Below are 22,911 nucleotides of genomic sequence, written 5' to 3'. Positions count from 1 at the left end.
TGATGTTCTGGGAACTGAATTTATCACTTCTTCTGGCATGTCTACAGGTGGTAGCAAAAAAGCCTTACTTTTTTTTTTGGCTCATTAGTCTTACCATCTGACTTACCATCCGACATATCCTTAAGGACCAGATTCTCCAACTCACTCCACTCAGTGTTCAGACGTTTCATTAACTTAAATGCATTTACAGGGTGTCCAACAAATCCTTCTGGATCTTTTGTTGCTGTGCTGGTTAGCTGATCTAACTTCTCTGCCCATCTAAAAATGTAAGACATAAGTGGAATCTACATAAAGTATATACACACTCAATGAGGAAGAAGACTAGTAAAGCACTCAAAAAAGATTAGAGGGTTTTGAGTTAAAACTATACTTAAAATCCTTTTAAAAGTAAAATTACAAAGGATTTTTAAAAAGCAAGATTCTCTTACAGATAAAATCTAACTTGGCAAAATCAAAATATAACTACAAGACTTTTTGTTTTAGTTTTGTTTCTCCCAAATGGTTACAGTAAATGTAACCTATCTTAGTAAAAGTTGTGATTGGATCCCTCTAGTAAGAATCTAAAAATTTATTTCCCTACAGGTCCTTAAAGCCAAATAATTGATTATTACAAAGTAAGCCCAATCCAATTTCAGTTACATGTTCATTTAAATCAAACTTACAGCAAAATTTTATATTCAGTATCTAGAAACTGTATTTTAAAACAAAAATACTGAATACTTAGCTACTCATTAAACAAAGGCTAGGAACTCTCAGGTCAGAATTAAATATGAACCTGAGTCAATTAAAAATAAATTAGGGGACTTCCCTGGTGGCGCAGTGGTTAAGAATCCGCCTGTCAATGCAGGGTACATGGGTTCCAGCCCTGGTCTGGGAAGATTTCCACATGCCGCGGAGCAACTAAGCCCATGCACCAAAACTACTGAGCCTGCACTCTAGAGCCCGCAAGCCACAACTACTGAGCCCACGTGCCACAGCTACTGAAGCCCGCACGCCTAGAGCCTGTGCTCTGCAACAAGAGAAGCCACTGCAATGAAAAGCCCACGCACGCAACAAACAGTAGTTCCCACTCGCCACAACAAGAGAAAGCCCGCACACAGCAACAAAGATCCAACGCAGCCATAAATAAATAAATAAATAAATTTAAATAAATAAATTAGCATTTAAGGAAAAACTATATCAATTAAATAATACTATACTTATCACTGTAATCTCTAGAATGGAACCATAGGACTGAAGGATAAATAGCAGTGGAAAATTGCTCCAGAAGGTGGCTTGATTAGGGAGGTTAGAAGAGGATAGAAGATATTAGCAACCATTGAAAAAAATTGTCAGTCAATGACCCATACCCATTTATATTCTTATCTCAATCCATATTCTTCAACTGAAGTCTTAGCCTGGGCCTAACTTCTGTTTTCTGTGCTCCTACTTTAGCCATTTCAACTGGCCTTTTAAGACTGACAGAGGGCTTTCACTTTCACTCAAAGAATGTTTTAGCTCTACCAAGAAAACATGAAGGTGGAATCAGAGTCATAGTAAGTAAAACACTTTGCTTACTTTTTTATTTGTTCTAATTTGTCCTCTTCTGCCTTAATATAGTCTTTCAGGGAAGTCACCAGATCTTTTTCAGTACGGATCAAATCAGTCATCTGACCTAGAAGGAGAAAAAGGGAAGAAAGTAATCAAATACCCATACTGGTCAAAACAAGTATTTTTGAATAATTTAAGAATGATTGAGAATGCTTCATTCTGAGAGGACTTACCTGGCATGAATCAGATATGTTGGAGAGAGCATCATTTTTTTTTCTTTTTTTCCTTTTTTAAAAACCAGATAAATAAAAATAAAGCCGGAAACTCTTCTAATCATGTGTTCCAATTTAAATTTTCAAGCTACTTAATTCTGCAAGCTTGGACCATATCGACAAATTGTCTGTCATCTAAAAATTTATTTTTTAATTTCAAAACCTTACTTTCCAAGGATCAATGTTTCTTCTTCCCTACCTCCCCTCTCACCTTTTTGTGGTTTTGAAACTACCTAGAACTAAATTTTTATTCAATAAACAAAGACCACACTAACAAAAAGTATACTTCTCAACTGCAATTCAAATATCCATATTTAGTTATTCATAAGGGGAAAACAGAACTCATCATTTTACATCCCAAAATGAGGTTTCATAACTATAGTACTTGTTTGTGTTTTATTTAGCTCCACAATCATGTGAGGGTAGAACTGGTCAACAAGATGACAGAAAACTTCTCTTTTAAGACATATGAAGTATGTATATAGGAAAACATAAAAGACTAAGTATATACATTAAATGATTTGCTGGGTGGACTCATTACCAGAGAATTTTCTTTGGTATGCTTTTCTAAATTTTCATAAATTTCTAATCTGAAAATGTATTCCTTTTGTAATCAGAGAAAATAATTTAAAGAAAACAATTGAATTTAAAAATGAGAGAGACTTTTAGAGGGGCAGGGACTGAAGTAATGTTTCAGTCTCTGGGAACACAAATGTATTGGTTTTTACTGATCTAAAAAACACTAAAACATGTAAATTTTTAAATGCAAAAACAACAAAAAATAATTAAGACTTACCAATTGAAGTAAAAAAGCCTGGATCAGCCAAAGACTGGGGAAGTAGAAACCCTACAACTAAAATACACCAGATCATCTTCAGAGGCTTACTTTTACAGGATCGCACACCTATAAGAGAAATATGGCCATTATTTTTAAAAAGGAGGACTTCCCTGGTGGCGCAGTGCTTAAGAATCCGCCTGCCAATGCAGGGGACATGGGTTTGAGCCCTGGTCTGGGAAGATCCCGCATGCCGCAGAGCAACTAAGCCCATGCACCACAACTACTGACCCTGTGCTCTAGAGCCCACGAGCCACAGCTACTGAAGCTCACATGCCTAGAGCCCGTGCTCCGCAACAAGAGAAGCCACCGCAGTGAGAAGCCCACGCACTGCAATGAAGAGTAGCCCCCGCTCGCCACAACTAGAGAAAGGCTGCGCGCAGCAACAAAGACCCGACTCAGCCAGAAATAAATTTAAAATAAAATAAAATAAAATGTTAGAATATGCTTAAAGGGAAAAAAGGTTTCAGAGCTTTCTGATTAATCCTCTAAATTGCTAACTTGTTCCATCTTTTCCCTGCAATGGCCTTAAATTTTAAAATAAGTTCAATTAAAAGTTGCAGATATTGGGGTGATGAAAACGTTCTAAAATATACGGTGGTGATCAACTGTTGAAGAACACTGTGAAAGTACTAAAAAGTACGCAAGCATGAACATGGGTGAATAGTGTGGTATATGAATTATATCTCCATAAAGCTGTTTTATTTTTTAAAAGTTGTACAGAATTAAAAAAAAAAAAAAACAACCAACCCTGTCGATTTAAGCTAGCAATTTCTCTCAAAGGGCCCAATGCTGAGCTTTTTCTCTTATCTACTGTGTTCTATGTAAAAAATCCTTAGCCCAGTACAAAGTTGTGGCATTTTTTTCTAAAACCTGGCAGCAAAGCCCTTCTGTCTTTTTTGCTTTGTCCCCCGTAGGGCTGTCTTTTCTGGAATGGATTCTTCATGGCAGATGCAGATTATCAACTAACCAGTAGAAAGTTTTTCACCCTGCTTTCCCAAAGGCCCTGTTAGCACTCTTCTCTTGCTCCTTCTCCACAACATACATGGACTTTAAGTCCTTCTCCTTTATTACCTTACAGGAAAATAAATTACAACTGCAGTACCATTCGCCCCAATAACAGACACCCACTGGTTATTCTGACTTGTCACCCTATTCCTCTTTGGTACAGGCACCTCTGACTCTTCCCAAGTGACTTCTCCTAAAGCAACAGGTTCAAGTCCACATTGGAAAACTCCCTATTACACACATACACACACAAAATACTTTTCCTTAACTTGAATCACTAAAAATAGGTCACCACAGAAACTGACACTGACCTCCTGGAAGTACTCCTAAGTCTCCTCCCTCAAGTCTGCAAACTTCCAGTTACTTCCAGAACCACACAGTAGTGAAATACACTGTTCTCTTGGCTGCTTTACAGTAACTATTTGGGAAGGCTTCTAGCATGCAGCAGATGCAGACACATCCTCTCCTGGGTTCCTGCCAAAGCACAAGACTTTTTCAAAATCCTGGGCTGTCTGAACAGTCTAGAATTTTCTCACTGTTTAAACAGATTTCTGCCATAATTTCTTCATAAATAAATGTTATTTCCAGCAAATACAAATGCTTTTGCTGTACTAACAGAAGGCTAATCAGAAATGTTGTCTAAACGTTTAACTCTGATAAGAAAGTTTACATTTGTCAGATAAGAGCTTATCATTTTTTTCACTGCTAAAATATATTTTGTCCCTAAAGTTTCTGTCAACTTTTATCATCCTTAAACCTCACAATGAATCAAGAACCATTAGCCTACAGAAATTACAAAAAAGAAGCTTGAAAACTGCTTTATTCTAGATGTAATAAAGAGTTATAATCAACAACAAAAAAAACAACAAAAGGAAAAGTTATTGGATCTCTGAAAGGAGAGAAGAATTTTTAAACTTAAAAATGATAAGACAACCTATCAAAAGCCAGATGGAATTATATACACAAAATAATTTAGGTTTATGTATGTTTTTTAAAAATTAACTACAAACTAGGAAACTAAAGAAAACAGAGCTCATTTAAGGAACTCCTACAAATCAGTAAGAAAACTACTAAGATGTTAGTAGATAAGTGGAGTAATAAACCAGAAAGCCACAAAAGAGAAACTATAGTTAACTAAACCCCCAAAAAACAAAAACAAAAACTCACTCATTGGTGAGTGACACAAAAAATTGAAATAAGATAGCCAGTTTTTGCCTATCAAATGAACAATTAAACAAATTTAACAACTTAATTTAAAATATCTAATGATAGTGTTATATGTCAAGAAACTTAAAGTGAACATATTCCTTACTTGTAAATTTAAATGAAAAACAAGGAGACGAAGGGAAGATGGCGGAAGAGTAAGACGCGGAGATCACCTTCTTCCCCACAGATACACCAGAAATACATCTACACGTGGAACAACTCATACAGAGCACCTACTGAACGCTGGCAGAAGACCTCAGACCTCCCAAAAGGCAAGAAACTCCCCACGTACCTGGGTACGGCAAAAGAAAAAAGAATAAACAGAGACAAAAGGATAGGGACGGGACTTGCACCAGTGGGAGGGAGCTGTGAAGGAGGAAAGGTTTCCACACACTAGGAAGCCCCTTTGCGGGCGGAGACTGCGGGTAGCGGAGGGAAAAAGCATCGGGGCCGCGGAGGAGAGCACAGCAACAGGGGTGCGGAGGGGAAAGCGGAGAGATTCTCGCACGGAGGATCAGTGCCGACCGGCACTCACCAGCCCGAGAGGCTTGTCTGTTCACCCGCAGGGGCGGCGGGGCTGGGAGCTGAGGCTCGGGCTTCGGTCGGAGCGCAGGGAGAGGACTGGGGTTGGCGGTGTGAACACAGCCTGCAGGGGGTCAGTGCACCACGGCTAGCCGGGAGGGAGTCCAGGAAAAAGTCTGGACCTGCCTGCTTAAAGGAGCTCCAGAGAAGGGTGCGAGCCGCGGCTAAAAGCGCGGACCCCAGAGACGGGCATGAGACGCTAAGGCTGCTGCTGCCGCCACCAACAAGCCTGTATGCAAGCACAGGTCACTGTCCACACCCCCTTCCAGGGAGCCTGTGCAGCTTGCCGCTGCCAGGGTCCCGGGATCCAGGGACAACTTCCCCGGGAGAACGCACGGCGCGCCTCAGGAGGGTGTAACGTCACGCTGGCCTCTGCCGCCGCAGGCTCGCCCCGCACTCCGTGCCCCTCCCTCCCCGCCCCCCACCCCCCACCCCCCGGCCTGAGTGAGCCAGAGTCCCCGAAGCAGCTGCTCCTTTAACCCCGTCCTGTCTGAGTGAAGAACAGACACCCTCCGGCGACCTACACGCAGAGGCGGGGCCAAATCCAAAGCTGAGCCCCTGGGAGCTGTGAGAACAGAGATGAGAAAGGGAAATAAATCTCTCCCAGCAGCCTCAGAAGCAGCGGATTAAAGCTCCACAATCAACTTGATGAACCCTGTATCTGTGGAATACATGAATAGACAACGAATCATCCCAAATTGAGGAGGTGGGCTTTGAGAGCAAGATTTATGATTTTTTCCCCTTTTCCTTTTTTGTGAGTGTGTATGTGTATGCTTCTGTGTGAGATTTTGTCTGTATAGCTTTGCTTCCACCATTTGTCCTAGGGTTCTATCCGTCCGTTTAAATTTTTTTCTTAATAATTATTTTTATTTTAATAACTTTATTAGATTTTATCTTATTTTATTTTACTTTATCTTCTTTCTTTTTTTCCTTCCTCCCTCCTTCCCTCCCTCCTTCCTTCCTTTCTTTCTCTTTCTACTTCTACTAATTCTTTCTTTCTACTTTTTCTCCCTTTTATTCTGAGCCATGTGGATGAAAGGCTCTTGGTGCTGCAGCCAGGAGTAAGTGCTGTGCCTCTGAGGTGGGAGAGCCAACTTCAGGACACTGGTCCACAAGAGACCTCCCAGCTCCACATAGTATCAAATGGCGAAAATCTCCCAGAGATCTCCATCTCAATACCAGCACCCAGCTTCACTCAACGACCAGCAAGCTACAGTGCTGGACACCCTATGCCAAACAACTAGCAAGACAGGAACACAAACCCACCCATTAGCAGAGAGGCTGCCTAAAATCATAATAAGTCCACAGACACCCCAAAACACACCACCAGACGTGGACCTGCCCACCAGAAAGACAAGGTCCAGCCTCATCCACCAGAACACAGGCACTAGTCCCCTCCACCAGGAAGCCTACACAACCCACTGAACCAACCTTAGCCACTGGGGACAGACACCAAAAACAACGGGAACTATGAACCTGCAGCCTGCAAAAAGGAGACTCAAATACAGTAAGATAAGCAAAATGAGAAGACAGAAAAACACAAGCAGATGAAGGAGAAAGATTAAAACCCACCAGACCTAACAAATGAAGAGGAAACAGGCAGTCTACCTGAAAAAGAATTCAGAATAATGATAGTAAAGATGATCCAAAATCGTGGAAATAGAATAGACAAAATGCAAGAAACATTTAACAAGGACCTAGAAGAACTAAAGATGAAACAAACAACTATGAACAACACAATAAATGAGATTAAAAATACTCTAGAAGGGATCAATAGCAGAATAACTGAGGCAGAAGAACGGATAAGTGACCTGGAAGATAAAATAGTGAAGATAACTACTGCAGAGCAGAAGAAAGAAAAAAGAATGAAAAGAACTGAGGACAGTCTCAGAGACCTCTGGGACAACATTAAACACACCAACATTCGAATTATAGGGGTTCCAGAAGAAGAAGAGAAAAAGAAAGGGACTGAGAAAATATTTGAAGAGATTATAGTTGAAAACTTCGCTAATATGGAAAAGGAAATAATCAAGTCCAGGAAGCACAGAGAGTCCCACACAGGATAAATCCAAGGACAAATATGCCAAGACACATATTAATCAACTGTCAAAAATTAAATACAAAGAAAACATATTAAAAGCAGCAAGGGAAAAACAACAAATAACACACAAGGGAATCCCCAGCAGAAACTCTACAAGCCAGAAGGGACTGGCAGGACATATTTAAAGTGATGAAGAAGATAAACCGGCAACCAAGATTACTCCACCCAGTAAGGATCTCATTCAGATTTGATGGAGAAATTAAAACCTTTACAGACAAGCAAAAGCTGAGAGAGTTCAGCACCACCAAACCAGCTTTACAACAAATGCTAAAGGAACTTCTCTAGGCAAGAAACACAAGAGAAGGAAAAGTCCTACAATAACGAACCCAAAACAATTAAGAAAATGGGAATAGGAACATACATATCGATAATTACCTTAAATGTAAATGGACTAAATGCTCCCACCAAAAGACACAGATTGGCTGAATGGATACAAAAACGAGACCCATATATATGCTGTCTACAAGAGACCCACTTCAGACCTAGAGACACATACAGACTGTAAGTAAGGGGATGGAAAAAGATATTCCATGCAAATGGAAACCAAAAGAAAGCTAGAGTAGCAATTCTCATATCAGACAAAATAGACTTTAAAATAGACTCTTACAAGAGACAAAGAAGGACACTACATAATGATCAAGGGATCGATCCAAGAAGAAGATATAACAATTGTAAATATTTCTGCACCCAACATAGGAGCACCTCAATACATAAGGCAAATACTAACAGCCATAAAAGGGGAAATCGACAGTAACACATTCAGAGTAGGGGACTTTAACACCCCACTTTCACCAATGGACAGATCATCCAAAATGAAAATAAATAAGGAAACACAAGCTTTAAATGATACATTACACAAGATGGACTTAATTGATATTTATAGGACATTCCATCCAAAAACAACAGAATACACATTTTTCTCAACTGCTCATGGAACATTCTCCAGGATAGATCATATCTTGGGTCACAAATCAAGCCTTGGTAATTTTAAGAAAATCGAAATTGTATCAAGTATCTTTTCTGACCACAATGCTATGAGACTAGATATCAATTACGGGAAAAGATATGTAAAAAATGCAAACACATGGAGGCTAAACAATATACTACTTAATAACGAAGTGATCACTGAAGAAATCAAAGAGGAAATCAAAAAATACCTAGAAACAAATGACAATGCAGACACGACGACCCAAAACCTATGGGATGCAGCAAAAGCAGTTCTAAGAGGGAATTTTATAGCAATACAATCCTACCTTAAGAAACAGGAAACATCTAGAATAAACAACCTAAACTTGCACCTAAAGAAATTAGAGAAAGAAGAACAAAAAAACCCCAAAGTTAGCAGAAGGAAAGAAATCATAAAAATCAGATCAGAAATAAATGAAAAAGAAATGAAGGAAATGAGAGCAAAGATCAATAAAAGTAAAAGCTCATTCTTTGAGAAGATAAACAAAATTGATAACCCATTAAGCCAGACTCATTAAGAAAAAAAGGGAGAAGACTCAAATCAATAGAATTAGAAATGAAAAAGGAGAAGTAACAACTACACTGCAGAAATACAAAAGATCATGAGAGATTACTACAAGCAACTCTATGCCAATAAAATGGACAACCTGGAAGAAATGGACAAATTCTTAGAAATGCACAACGTGCCAAGACTGAATCAGGAAGAAATAGAAAATATGAACAGACCAATCACAAGCAATGAAATTGAAACTGTGATTAAAAATCTTCTAACAAACAAAAGCCCAGGACCAGATGGCTTCACAGGCGAATGCTATCAAACATTTAGAGAAGAGCTAACACCTATCCTTCTCAAACTCTTCCAAAATATAGCAGAGGGAGGAACACTCCCAAACTCATTCTACAAGGCCACCATCACAGTGATACCAAAACCAGACAAGGATGTCACAAAGAAAGAAAACTACAGGCCAATATCACTGATGAACATAGATGCAAAAATCCTCAACAAAATACTAGCAAACAGAATTCAACAGCACATTAAAAGGATCATACACCATGATCAAGTGGGGTTTATTCCAGGAATGCTAAGATTCTTCAATATATGCAAATCAATCAATGTGATAAACCATATTAACAAATTGAAGGAGAAAAACCATATGATCATCTCAGTAGATGCAGAGAATGCTTTCAACAAAATTAAACACCCATTTGTGATAAAAACCCTGCACAAAGTAGGCACAAAGGGCACTTTCCTCAACATAATAAAGGCCATATATGACAAACCCACAGCCAACATCGTCCTCAATGGTGAAAAACTGAAAGCATTTTCACTAAGATCAGGAACAAGACAAGGTTGCCCACTCTCACCACTCTTATTCAACATAGTTTTGGAAGCTTTAGCCACAGCAATCAGAGAAGAAAAGGAAATAAAAGGAATCCAAATCGGAAAAGAAGAAGTAAAGCTGTCACTGTTTGCAGATGACATGATATTATACATAGAGAATCCTAAAGATGCTACCAGAAAACTACTAGAGCTAATCAATGAATTTGGTAAAGTAGCAGGATACAAAATTAATGCACAGAAATCTCTTGCATTCCTATACACTAATGACAAAAAGTCTGAAAGTGAAATCAAGAAAACACTCCATTTACCATTGCAAGAAAAAGAATAAAATATCTAGGAATAAACCTACCTAAGGAGACAAAAGACCTGCATGCAGAAAATTATAAGACACTGATGAAAGAAATTAAAGATGATACAAGTAGATGGAGAGATATACCATGTTCGTGGATTGGAAGAATCAACATTGTGAAAATGCCTCTACTACCCAAAGCAGTCTACAGATTCAATGCAATCCCTATCAAAATACCACTGGCATTTTTCACAGAACTAGAACAAAAGATTTCACAATTTGTATGGAAACACAAAAGACCCTGAATAGCGAAAGCAATCTTGAGAATGAAAAACGGAGCTGGAGGAATCAGGCTCCCTGACTTCAGACTATACTACAAAGCTACAGTAATCAAGACAGTATGGTACTGGCACAAAAAACAGAAATACAGATCAATGGAACAGGATAGAAAGCCCAGAGATAAACCCACGCACCTATGGTCAACTTATCTTTGATAAAGGAGGCAGGAATGTACAGTGTAGAAAGGACAGCCTCTTCAATAAGTGGTGCTGGGAAAACTGGAAAGGTATATGTAAAAGTATGAGATTAGATCACTCCCTAACACCATACACAAAAGTAAGCTCAAAATGGATTAAAGACCTAAATGTAAGGCCAGAATATACCCTGAGATAACCATAATTCAAAAAGAGTCATGTACCAAAATGTTCATTGCAGCTCTATTTACAATAGCCCGGAGATGGAAACAACCTAAGCATCCATCATCGGATGAATGGATAAAGAAGATGTGGCACATATATACAATGGAATATTACTCAGCCATAAAAAGAAACGAAATTGAGCTATTTGTAATGAGGTGGATAGACCTAGAGTCTGTCATACAGAGTGAAGTAAGTCAGAAAGAGAAAGACAAATACCGTATGCTAACACACATATATGGAATTTAAGAAAAAAAAATGTCATGAAGAACCTAGGGGTAAGACAGGAATTAAGACACAGACCTACTAGAGAATGGACTTGAGGATATGGGCAGGGGGAAGGGTAAGCTATGACAAAGCGAGAAAGAGGCATGGACATGTATACACTACCAAACGTAAGGTAGATAGCTAGTGGGAAGCAGCTGCATAGCACAGGGAGATCAGCTCGGTGCTTTGTGACCGCCTGGAGGGGTGGGATAGGGAGGGTGGGAGGGAGGGAGTCGCAAGAGGGAAGAGATATGGGAACATATGTATATGTATAACTGATTCACTTTGTTATAAAGCAGAAACTAACACACCATTGTAAAGCAATTATACTCCAATAAAGATGTAAAAAAATAAATAAAAATAAATAAATGAAAAACAAGATTTAAAAATTAACATCAACTCTCAATCATTGCTGGTGGGATTGCAAAATGGTACAGCCACTTTGGAAGACAGTTTGGCAGTTTCTTAAAAAATTAAAAATACTCTTATGATATGATCCAGCAATCATGCTCCTTAGTATTTACCCAATGGAGTTGAATATTTATGTCCCCACAAAAACCTGCACATGTATATTTATAGCAGCTTATTTTATAATAGCCAAAACTTGGAAGCAACCAAGATTTCCTTTAGTAGGTGAATAGATACACTGTGATACATCTAGACAACAGAAAATTCAATGCTAAAAAGAAATGAGCTATCAAGCCATTAGAAAAATAAACATGGAGGAAAGAAATGTGTATTACTAAGTGAAAGAAGTCAATCTGAAAAGGCTACTATATACTGCATGACTCCAACTATATGACACTCTGGAAGAAATAAAACTATGAAGAGAGTAAAAAGATCAGTGGTTAATGGAAGGAGGGCGGATGAACAGATGAAGCATAGAGGAATTTTAGGGCAGTGAAAATATTCTACAATATCATAACGATGAATACGTGTCATTATACATTAGTTCAAATTCATAGAACTTACAACACCAAGAGTAAAGGGGTAATGTTAAACTATGGACTTTGGGCAATTACAATGTGTCAATGTAGATTCATCAATTTTAACAAATATGCCATTCTGGTGAGGGACTATGCATGTGTGGGGGCAGGGAGTACATGGGACATCTCTGTACGATCCTCACAATTTTGCTGTAAAAAAAAAGAACTCCTGAAAAAAAATAAACATCATACAACCCTGCTGGAATCTGTATTGAATGAGATTGTTTCTACTACATTCTGACAGAAAGTTATAAATAAATACTAATCAAAACAAAGAGGAGGGCTTCCTTGGTGGCGCAGTGGTTGAGAGTCCGCCTGCCGATGCAGGGGACACGGGTTTGTGCCCCAGTCCAGGAAGATCCCACGTGCTGCAGAACAGCTAGGCCCGTGAGCCACGGCCGCTGAGCCTGCGCGTCCGGGCCTGTGCTCCGCAGCGAGAGAGGCCACAACAGTGACAGGCCCGCGTACCGCAAAAAAAAAAACAAAAACAAAGAGGGACTTCCCTGGTGATTCACTGGTTGAGAATCCACCTGCCAATACAGGGGACACGGGGTTCAATCTCTGGGCTGGGAATATCCCACATGCCGCAGAACAACTAAGCCCATGCGCCACAACTACTGAGCCTGCGCTCTAGAACCTGCAAGCCACAACTACTGAAGCCCGCACACTCTAGGGCCCACTTGTTGCAACTACTGAAGCCCGCGCCCAGAGTCCATGCTCAGCAACAAGAGAAGCCACCGCAATGAGAAGCTCACACACCACAACGAAGAGCAGGCCCCACTTGCCACAACTAGAGAAAGCCCGCACACAGCGATGAAGACCCAACGCAGCCAAAAAAAAAAAAGGAAGAAAAAGAAAAAAATTAACATTAGAGGGCAGACAGCAGAAGCAAGAAGAACTACAATCCTGCAGCCTGTGGAACAAAAACCACATTCACAGAAAGATAGACAAGATGAAAAGGCAGAGGGCTATGTACCAGATGAAGAAACAAGATAACACCCCAGAAAAACAACTAAATGAAGTGGAGATAGGCAACCTTCCAGAAAAAGAATAATCATACTGAAGATGATCCAGGACCTCGGAAAAAGAATGGAGGCAAAGATTGAGAAGATGCAAGAAATGTTTAACAAAGACCTAGAAGAATTAAAGAACAAACAAACAGAAATGAACAATACAATAACTGAAATGAAAACTACACTAGAAGGAATCAATAGCAGAATAACTGAGGCAGAAGAACGGATAAGTGACCTGGAAGACAGCATGGTGGAATTCACTGCCATGGAACAGAATAAAGAAAAAAGAATGAAAAGAAATAAACACAGCCTAAGAGACCTCTGGGACAACATTAAATGCAACAACATTTGCATTACAGGCGTCCCAGAAGGAGGAGAGAGAGAAAGGACCCGAGAAAATATTTGAAGAGATTAGAGTCAAAAACTTCCCTAACATGGGAAAGGATGTAGCCAACCAAGTCCAGGAAGTCCAGAGAGTCCCATATAGGATAAACCCAAGAAGAAACACGCTGAGACACACAGTAATCAAACTGGCAAAAATTAAAGACGAAGGAATATTACTAAAAGCAGCAAGGGAAAAATGACAAATAACATACAAGGGAACTCCCATAAGGTTAAAAGCTGATTTCTCAGCAGAAACTCTACAAGCCAGAAGGCAGTGGCATGATATACTTAAAGTGCTGAAAGGGAAGAACCTACAACCAAGATTACTCTACATGGCAAGGATCTCATTCAGATTCGATGGAGAAATCAAAAGCTTTACAGACAAGCAAAGCTAAGAAAATTCAGCACCATCAAAGCAGCTCTCCAACAAATGCTAAAGGAACTTCTCTAAATGGGAATCACAAGAGAAGAAAAGGACCTACAAAAATAAACCCAAAGCAATTAGGAAAATGGTAATAGGAACATACATATCGATAATTATCTTAAACATGAATGGATTAAATGCTCCATATAAAAGACACAGGCTTGCTGAATAGATACAAAAACAAGACCCATATATCTGCAGTCTACAAGAGACCCACTTCAGACCTAGGGACACATTCAGTCTGAAACTGAGGGGATGGAAAAAGATATTCCATTCCTTAAAATAAAGAATGTTACAAGAGACAAAGAAGGACACTACATAATGATCAAGGGATCAATCCAAGAAAAAGATATAACAATTATAAATATATATGCACCCAACATAGGAGCACCTCAATACATAAGGCAACTGCTAACAGCTATAAAAGAGGATATCGACAGTAACACAATAACAGTGGGGGACTTTAACACGTCACTTACACCAATGGACAGATCATCCAAGCAGAAAATAAATAAGGAAACAGAAGCTTTAAACGACACAACAGACCAGATAGATTTAACTGATATTTATAGGACATTCCATACAAAAACAGCAGATTACACTTTCTTCTCAAGTGTGCACGGAACATTTTCCAGAATAGATCACATCTTGAGTCACAAATCAAGCCTCAGTAAATTTAAGAAAACTGAAATCATATCAAGCATCTTTTCTGACCACAACACTATGAGATTAGAAATCAATTACGGGAAAAAAACGTAAAAAACACTAACACATGGAGGCTAAACAATACATTACTAAATAACCAAGAGATCACTGAAGAAATCAAAGAGGAAATCAAAAAATACCCAGAGACAAATGATAATGGAAACACGACGATCCAAAACCTATGGGATGCAGCAAAAGCAGTTCTAAGAGGGTAGTTTATAGCTATACAAGCCTACCTCAAGAAACAAGAAAATAATCTCATATAAACAATCTAATCGTCCACCTAAAGAAACTAGAGAAAGAAGAACGTACAAAACCCAAACTTAGCAGAAGGAAAGAAATCATAAAGATCAGAGCAGAAATAAACGAAATAGAAACAAAGAAAACAATAGCACAGATCAATAAAACTAAAAGCTGGTTCTTTGAGAAGATAAACAAAACTGATAAACCATTAGCCACACTCATCAAGAAAAAGAGGGAGAGGACTCAAATCAATAAAATTAGAAATGAAAAAGAAGTTACAATGGACACCGCACAAATACAAAGCATCCTAAGAGACTACTACAAGCAACTCTATGCCAATAATATGGACAACCTGGAAGAAATGGACAAATTCTTAGAAAGGTATAACCTTCCAAGACTGAACCAGGAAGAAATAGAAAATATGAACAGACCAATCACAAGGAATGAAATTGAAACTGTGATTAAAAATCTTCCAACAAACTAAAGTCCAGGAACAGATGGCTTCACAGGTGAATGCTATCACACATTTAGAGAAGAGCTAACACCCATCGTTCTTAAACTCTTCCAAGAAATTGCAGAGGGAGGAACACTCCCAAACTCATTCTATGAGGCCACCATCACCCTGACACCAAAACCAGACAAAGATACTAAAAAAAAAAGAAAATTATAGACCAATATCACTGATGAATATAGATACAAAAATCCTCAACAAAATACTAGCAAACGGAATCCAACAACACATTAAAAGGATCCTACACCATGATCAAGTGGGATTTATCCCAGTGATGCAAGGATTCTTCAATATACGCAAATCAATCAATGCAATACACCATATTAAATTGAAGAAGAAAAACCATATGATCATCTCAATAGATGCAGAAAAAGCTTTTGACAAAATTCAACAATATATGATAGGAACTCTCCAGAAAGTGGGCATAGAGGGAACCTACCTCAACATAATAATGGCCATATACGACAAACCCACAGCAAACATCATTCTCAATGGTGAAAAACTGAAAGCATTTCCTCTAAGATCAGGAACAAGACAGGGATGTCCACTCTTGCCACTATTATTCAACATAGTTTTGGAAGTCCTAGCCACAACAATCAGAGAAGAAAAAGAAATAAAAGGAATACAAATTGGAAAAGAAGAAGTAAAACTGTCACTGTTTGCAGATGACATGATACTATACATAGAGAATCCTAAAGATGCCTCCAGAAAACTAGAGCTAATCAATGAATTTGGTAAAGTTGCAGGATACAAAATTAATGCACAGAAATCTCTTGCATTACTATACATAAATGATGAAAAATCTGAAAGAGAAATTAAGGAAACACTCCCATTTACCACTGCAACAAAAAGAATAAAATACCTAGGAATAAACCTACCTAGGGGGACAAAAGACCTGTATGCAGAAAACTATAAGACACTGATGAAAGAAATTAAAGATTATACCAACATATGGAGAGACATACCATGTTCTTGGATTGGAAGAATCAATATTGTGAAAATAACTATACTACCCAAAACAATCTACAGATTCAATGCAATCCCTATCAAATTACCAATGGCATTTTTTTTACAGAACTAGAACAAAAAATCCTAAAATTTGTATGGAAACACAAAAGACCCTGAATAGCCAAAGCAGTCTTGAGGGAAAAAAACAGAGCTGGAGGAATCAGACTCCCTGACTTTAAACTATATTACAAAGCTACAGTAATCAAGACAATATGGTACTGGCACAAAAACAGAAACATAGATCAATGGAACAGGATAGAAAGCCCAGAGATAAACCCATGCACCTATGGTCAACTAATCTATGACAAAGGAGGCAAGGATATACAATGGAGAAAAGACAGTCTCTTCAATAAGTGGTGCTGGGAAAACTGGACAGCTACATGTAAAAGAATGAAATTAGAACACTCCCGAACACCATACACAATAATAAACTCAAAATGGATTAGAGACCTAAATGTAAGACTGGACACCATAAAACTCTTAGAGGAAAATGTAGGAAGAACACTCTTTGACATCAACGACAGCAAGATCTTTTCTGATCCACCTCCTAGAGTAATGGAAATAAAAACAAAAATAAACAAATGGGACCTAATGAAACTTAAAAGCCTTTGCAAAGCAAAGGAAACTACAAACAAGACGAAAAGATGACCCTCAGAATGGGAAAAAATATTTGCAAACGAATCAACGGACAAAGGATTAATCTCCAAAATATATAAACAGCTCATGCAGCTCAATATTAAAAAAACAAACAACCCAATCAAAAAATGGGCAGAAGACCTAAATAGACATTTCTCCAAAGAGGACATACAGATGGCCGAGAAGCACGTGAAAAGCTGCTCAACATCACTAATTATTAGAGAAATGCAAATCAAAACTACAATGAGGTATCACCTCACACCAGTTAGAATGGGCATCATCAGAAAATCTACAAACAACAAATGCTGGAGAGGGTGTGGAGAAAAGGGAACCCTCTTGCACTGTTGGTGGGAATATAAATTGATACAGCCACTATGGAGAACAGTATGGAGGTTCTTAAAAAACTAAAAATAGAATTACCATATGACCCAGCAATCCCACTACTGGGCATATACCCAGAGAAAACCATAATTCAAAAAGACACATGCACCTCAATGTTCACTGTAGCACTATTTACAATAGCCAGGTCATGGAAGCAACCTAAATGCCCACAGACAGACGAATTGATAAAGAAGATGTGGTACATATATACAATGGAATATTACTCAGCCATAAAAAGGAACGAAATTGGGTCATTTGTAGAGACGTGGATGCATCTAGATACAGACTGAAGTGAGTCAGACAGAGAAAAACAAATATCGCATATTAACGCATATATGTGGAACCTAGAAAAATGGTACAGATGAACCGGTTTGCAGGGCAGAAACTGAGACACAGATGTAGAGAACAAACGTATGGACACCAAGGGGGGAAAGTGGTAGGGGTGGTGGTGGTGGTGTGATAAATTGGGAGACTGGGATTGACATGTATATACTGATGTGTATAAAATGGATGACTAATAAGAACCTGATGTATAAAAAAATAAATAAAATTCAAAAAAAATTAACATTATAATGTGATCATAACTATGCAAGAAAACATGCAGAGGAAATTCACCAAAATGTAGTTGTCTCTGGAGAGCAGAACATTAGGTGATTTTTTCCTATTTCTCTGCATTTTCCAGATGTCATAGGGTATATTTACTTTTATACTCAATGTTTTTTTTTCTCATCATGTAATAGGTTATTTTTTTTTATTGAAATATAGTTGGTTTACAATGTTGTGCCAATCTCTTCTGTACAGCAAAGTGACTCACTTGTATGTAGACTCTCTTTTTTTAATATTCTTTTCCATTATGGTATATTACAGAATATTGAATATAGTTCCCTATGCTATACAGTGGGACTTTGTTGTTTATCCATCCTATATATAATAGTTTACATCTGCTAATCCCAAACTCCCAGTCCTTCCCTCCCCCAGCCCCCTACCCCTTGGCAACCACAAGTCTGCTCTCTATGTCTGTGTTCTGTTTTGTAGATAGGCTCATTTGTGTCATATTATAGATTCCACATATGAGTGACATCATATGGTATTTGTCTTTCTCTTTTTGACTTCACATCACTTAGTATGATAATCCCTAGTTGCATCCATGTTGCTGCAATGGCATTATTTCGTTGTTTTTTTTCTTTAAGCAGAAATTCCTTCCTTCCTCCCTCCCTTCCTTCCTTTCTTTTTGGCTGCACTGGGTCTCTGTTGCTGTGTGCGGGCTTTCTCTAGTTGCGGCGAGTGGGGGCTATTCTTTGTCACAGTGCATGGGCTTCTCATTGCGGTGGCTTCTCTTGTTGCAGAGCATGGGCTCTAGGCATGTGGGCTCAGTAGTTGTGGCTCATGGGCTCTAAAGCGCAGGCTCAGTAGTTGTGGCGCACGGGCTTAGTTGCTCCATGGCATGTGGGATCTTCCCGGACCAGGGCTCTAACCCACATCCCCTGAATTGGCAGGCAGATTGTTAACCACTGAGCCACCAGGGAAATCCTATTTCTTTCTTTTTTATGGCTGAGTAGTATTCCATTGTATATATGTACCAATCTTCTTTATCCATTCATCTGTTAATGGACATTTAGGTTGTTTCCATGTCTTAGCTATTGTGAACAGTGCTGCTATGAACACAGGGGTGCATGTATCTTTTTTAATTATAGTTTTGTCCAGGTATATGCCCAGGAGTGGGACTGCTGGATCATATGGTAATTCTACAATATTTTTAGTTTTCTGAGGAACCTCCACACTGTTCTCCATAGTGGCTGCACCAACTTACATTCCCACCAACAGTGTAGGAGGGTTCCCTTTTCTCCACACCCTCTCCAGCATCTGTTATTTGTAGACCTTTTTTTAAAAAAATGTATTTGTTTTTTATTTATTTTTCGCTGTGTTGGGTCTTTGTTGCTGCATGCAGGCTTTTTCTAGTTGTGGCAAGTGGGGGCTACTCTTTGTTGCGGTGCACAGGCTTCTCAACGCGGTGGCTTCTCTTGTTGCAGAGCACAGGCTCTAGGTACGTGGGCTTCACTAGTTGTGGCACGTGGGCTCAGTAGTTGTGGCTCACAGGCTTTAGAGTGCAGGCTCAGTAGTTGTGGCGCATGGGCTTAGTTGCTCCGCAACATGTGGGATCTTCCCAGATCAGGGCTCGAACCCATGTCCCCTGCATTAGCAGGCGGATTCTTAACCACTGCACCACCAGGGAAGCCCTGTAGACATTTTAATGATGGCCATTCTGACCGGTGTGAGGTGGTACCTCACTGTAGTTTGGATTTGCATTTCTCTAATTATATTTACTTTTATAATGACAAAAATTAACTCTATACAAAATAATAAACCTAAAACATCAACTTCCATATTATGGCACTATAAGCCTTTAATGAAGTGCTTAACTACACTCTAACACAATAAAGTGGCTAACACGTTTGAGCATGTCCCATTTTCTAACTCTATAAACCTCTAGATTTCTCTGCTTCAAAGATTGTTAAGCTTATTTGAAAGCAACCCAGATATCAAGTAGTGAGCTACTGTACATTGTCAGAGTAGCATACTTTTCTATTCTCCTTCCTCCCAGAAATAGACATATGACCCAGGCTAAGGCAGTCATTGACTCTCATTCCCACCAACATAACTGTTGAGGAGTGGGCTTGTGAAATGGTAAAAAGCAGCTCTTTCTGAATTGCTAAGTTCAGAGGATGTGAATCTGGAACTGCCTGTGACCATCTTTCCCACTTGACAAGGATAGATAGTAACCTAATCTATAAACAGGACAAAGTTATACAGAGACAAACAGCTTTACAAGCTCCACAGTCCTGATTCTTACAATTACTGCTTTGAATCTGTGAGCTATCCCAATAATCCTCCAACTCAGCTAAGGGAGCCTGTAAATTCCCTTTTTCTGAAACTAGTTCATGTTGGATTTCTGTCACTTACAATAGAAAGTTCAGACCCTCACAGCATTACTCCAAATTACCATGGCAACGTAAGCTGGTTAATAAAAATGAACGTAGCCTACATAGCAGTGGTTCTAAACTTTAGCTGTATCAGATCACCTAAAGGTTGAGGTACCTAGATCATTTATGCAAGTTCTCAGGTGACGCTGCTGCTGCTACTGCTCTGGGAACCACACTTTGAGAACCACAGGATACAACCATCCCTTGAAACCACACAAAAGGCGCTCTCTGCCTTTAAAATATATTTTACTTCAAATTATTTTTTGGAACATGTCATTGAGTTTCTAATTAATCTAGGGAAAGCTTCCTCTAATCTGCTTTTTTTTTTGCAGTTCGCGGGCCTCTCACTGTTGTGGCCTCTCCCGTTGCGGAGCACAGGCTCTGGACGCACAGGCCCAGTGGCCATGGCTCACGGGCGCAGCCGCTTCGCGGCATGTGGGATCTTCCCGGACCAGGGCACGAACCCATGTCCCCTGCATCGGCAGGCGGACTCTCAACCACTGCGCCACCAGGGAAGCCCTGATCTGTTTTAATACTATGTCTAATCCACATTCTTTTCAGAAACCTTAAGTGACATGTTAATAGGCAAGCATATCTTTATCAATCACAGGTTTTTAAAACATAATGGTTTCTCTACTTATGATGTCTCACTTCCATTTATTACCACCTTCATTCAGTTACCAGCTTGCAAAGCAAATCATTATATGCAACTAAGAGTAAAGCATCCCAAAAGACATTAGGGTTTTATTAAAAATAGTGAGATATACTGTGCAGTAGAAGCTAACACAACACTGTAAAGCAACTATATTCCAATAAAAATTAATTTAAAAAAAAGTAAGATACTTTCTTTCTAAACCCTCAAACAAGCTTGAAATAGAATTTAAATGGGTTAAAGAGGATGCAATCTCCTTTAAAAGAAAGGTAAATCTCAGATCCCTGAGAGGACCTGATGAAAGGAAGGGAGGGAGGGGAGGAAAGGGGAAAGAAAACAAAGCCAAAGAAGAGTCAAAGATACAAAGACAAATTTATACTGATAAAAAATTTAGTGCTAAAACAGTATGGATAAATTACTGATAATATTTTGGTTCTTGGTTAGATGGTAGGTTCATGAGTGTTTTTTATCTAATTTTTATAACGCATGTATATTACATGTAATGTTTGATATACATGAATGTAATATTTTTAAAACTGTAAGGAAACAACAACAACAACCTGGGAAACATATTCTCAGGTAGACCTGGACAAAAATAAATTGCAAAGTGTACTATTTATCTAAAACTTTCCTACAGTCCTTCTCTTCCAGGAAAGTCCAGTCCCACATACTCACAGATCAATCAAACCTGGGAACAGATTTTAAAACAGTTCTGCTACATTCTAAATGTTTACGACTTCGAGTTATCAGGATTCACTGAATTGTATGTTCAAGTTATTCAGTGGATTACTAGAACAGGGCATCTGGCAAATAATTCTATTAGCCAAATTTTGGTCTAACATTTTCCTTCCAAGAAAAAAGTTGCAACATTTAAAAGTTTGTCTTGGGCTTCCCTGGTGGCGCAGTAGTTGAGAGTCCACCTGCCAATGCAGGGGACACGGGTTCATGCCCCAGTCCGGGAAGACCCTACATGCAGCAGAGCGGCTAGGCCCGTGAGCCATGGCCAGTGAGCCTGCGCGTCCAGAGCCTGTGCTCCGCAACAGGAGAGGCCACAACAGTGAGAGGCCCGCATATCGCAAAAAAAAAGTTTGTCTTTCCCAGACAAATCACTCAAAAATTAATAAGGTGGACTAAAAAATGCTTGTTATTCTAATCTAAACTTTCTCTGACACAAAAAATTTTCCACAGGGCTCCTTCTAACAGTCAGTCTTTCCACACCTTCCACAACTGTTCCAAACTTTCTTTTAGAGGGCTCCAGCTTTAAGTTTATTTTTCCTCATACAAATTCCATATTCAACTGTTGGTTTTCCTGACGTCTGTGTTAGACTCTAATCTTTCTGACAGTTTTTGGTCAACACAAAAGACCAACACACATTCAGGCTTCTAATTCAGGCCACTGCAATGTAGTATATACATTAAGACAGCATGTCTCTACCATATAAGCAGGATGGATTTTCCAAGACAACTAAGAGTGATTACTAATAGAACTAGTTATGTTTCTGTTCTTCCCTATTATCCCTCTGTAAATTGCCATTTGTTTTAACTCTATGAATTCTAGTCATACTTCTGCTCCCAAAGAGAGTGAGATGCATCTCTAGTACACACTTAAAATACGATGGACGAGTGCTTTAATGGTATGAGCAACCTTTTGATCAAAAACTCAGAAATCAGGGCTTCCCTGGTGGCGCAGTGGTTGGGAATCCGCCTGCCAATGCAGGGGACACGGGTTCGATCCCTGGTCCAGGAAGATCCTACATGTCACGGAGCTACTAAGCCCGTGCACCACAACTACTGACCCTGTGCTCTAGAGCCCGCGAGCCACAACTACTGAGCCTGTGTGCTGCAACTACTGAAGCCCGTGTGCCTAGAGCCCATGCTCCACAAAAAGAGAAGC

At 39.2% G+C, this 22,911-nt stretch overlaps 1 protein-coding gene across 5 annotated transcripts in view; it reads right to left on the bottom strand.

Annotated features, from left to right (window-relative positions):
• Positions 1 to 22,911, bottom strand: part of P4HA1 (prolyl 4-hydroxylase subunit alpha 1) — a 92,925-nt gene that overhangs the window by 57,910 nt on the left and 12,104 nt on the right. For 4 of the 5 annotated variants that reach the window (XM_027129924.1, XM_027129923.1, XM_027129927.1 and 1 more), the window contains exons 2-4: positions 2,599 to 2,706; positions 1,558 to 1,654; positions 107 to 258 (exon numbers count right to left, since the gene is read on the bottom strand). In XM_027129924.1, the coding sequence (XP_026985725.1) occupies positions 107 to 258; positions 1,558 to 1,654; positions 2,599 to 2,674 (325 nt within the window). In that variant the 5' untranslated portion in view covers positions 2,675 to 2,706. Of the gene's footprint in view, positions 1 to 106; positions 259 to 1,557; positions 1,655 to 2,598; positions 2,707 to 3,956; positions 4,095 to 22,911 lie in introns of those variants that run through there. The other variant, XM_027129926.1, reaches the window with a different exon arrangement.

The sequence above is a fragment of the Aethalodelphis obliquidens genome, unplaced genomic scaffold (assembly GCF_003676395.1).
Source record: "Aethalodelphis obliquidens isolate GAN/ISIS:26980383/991018 unplaced genomic scaffold, ASM367639v1 scaffold37, whole genome shotgun sequence".
NCBI lineage: Eukaryota > Metazoa > Chordata > Mammalia > Artiodactyla > Delphinidae > Aethalodelphis > Aethalodelphis obliquidens.
Note: the sequence above shows the minus strand (reverse complement) of the source record. Positions and strands in the feature narration are given on the sequence as shown.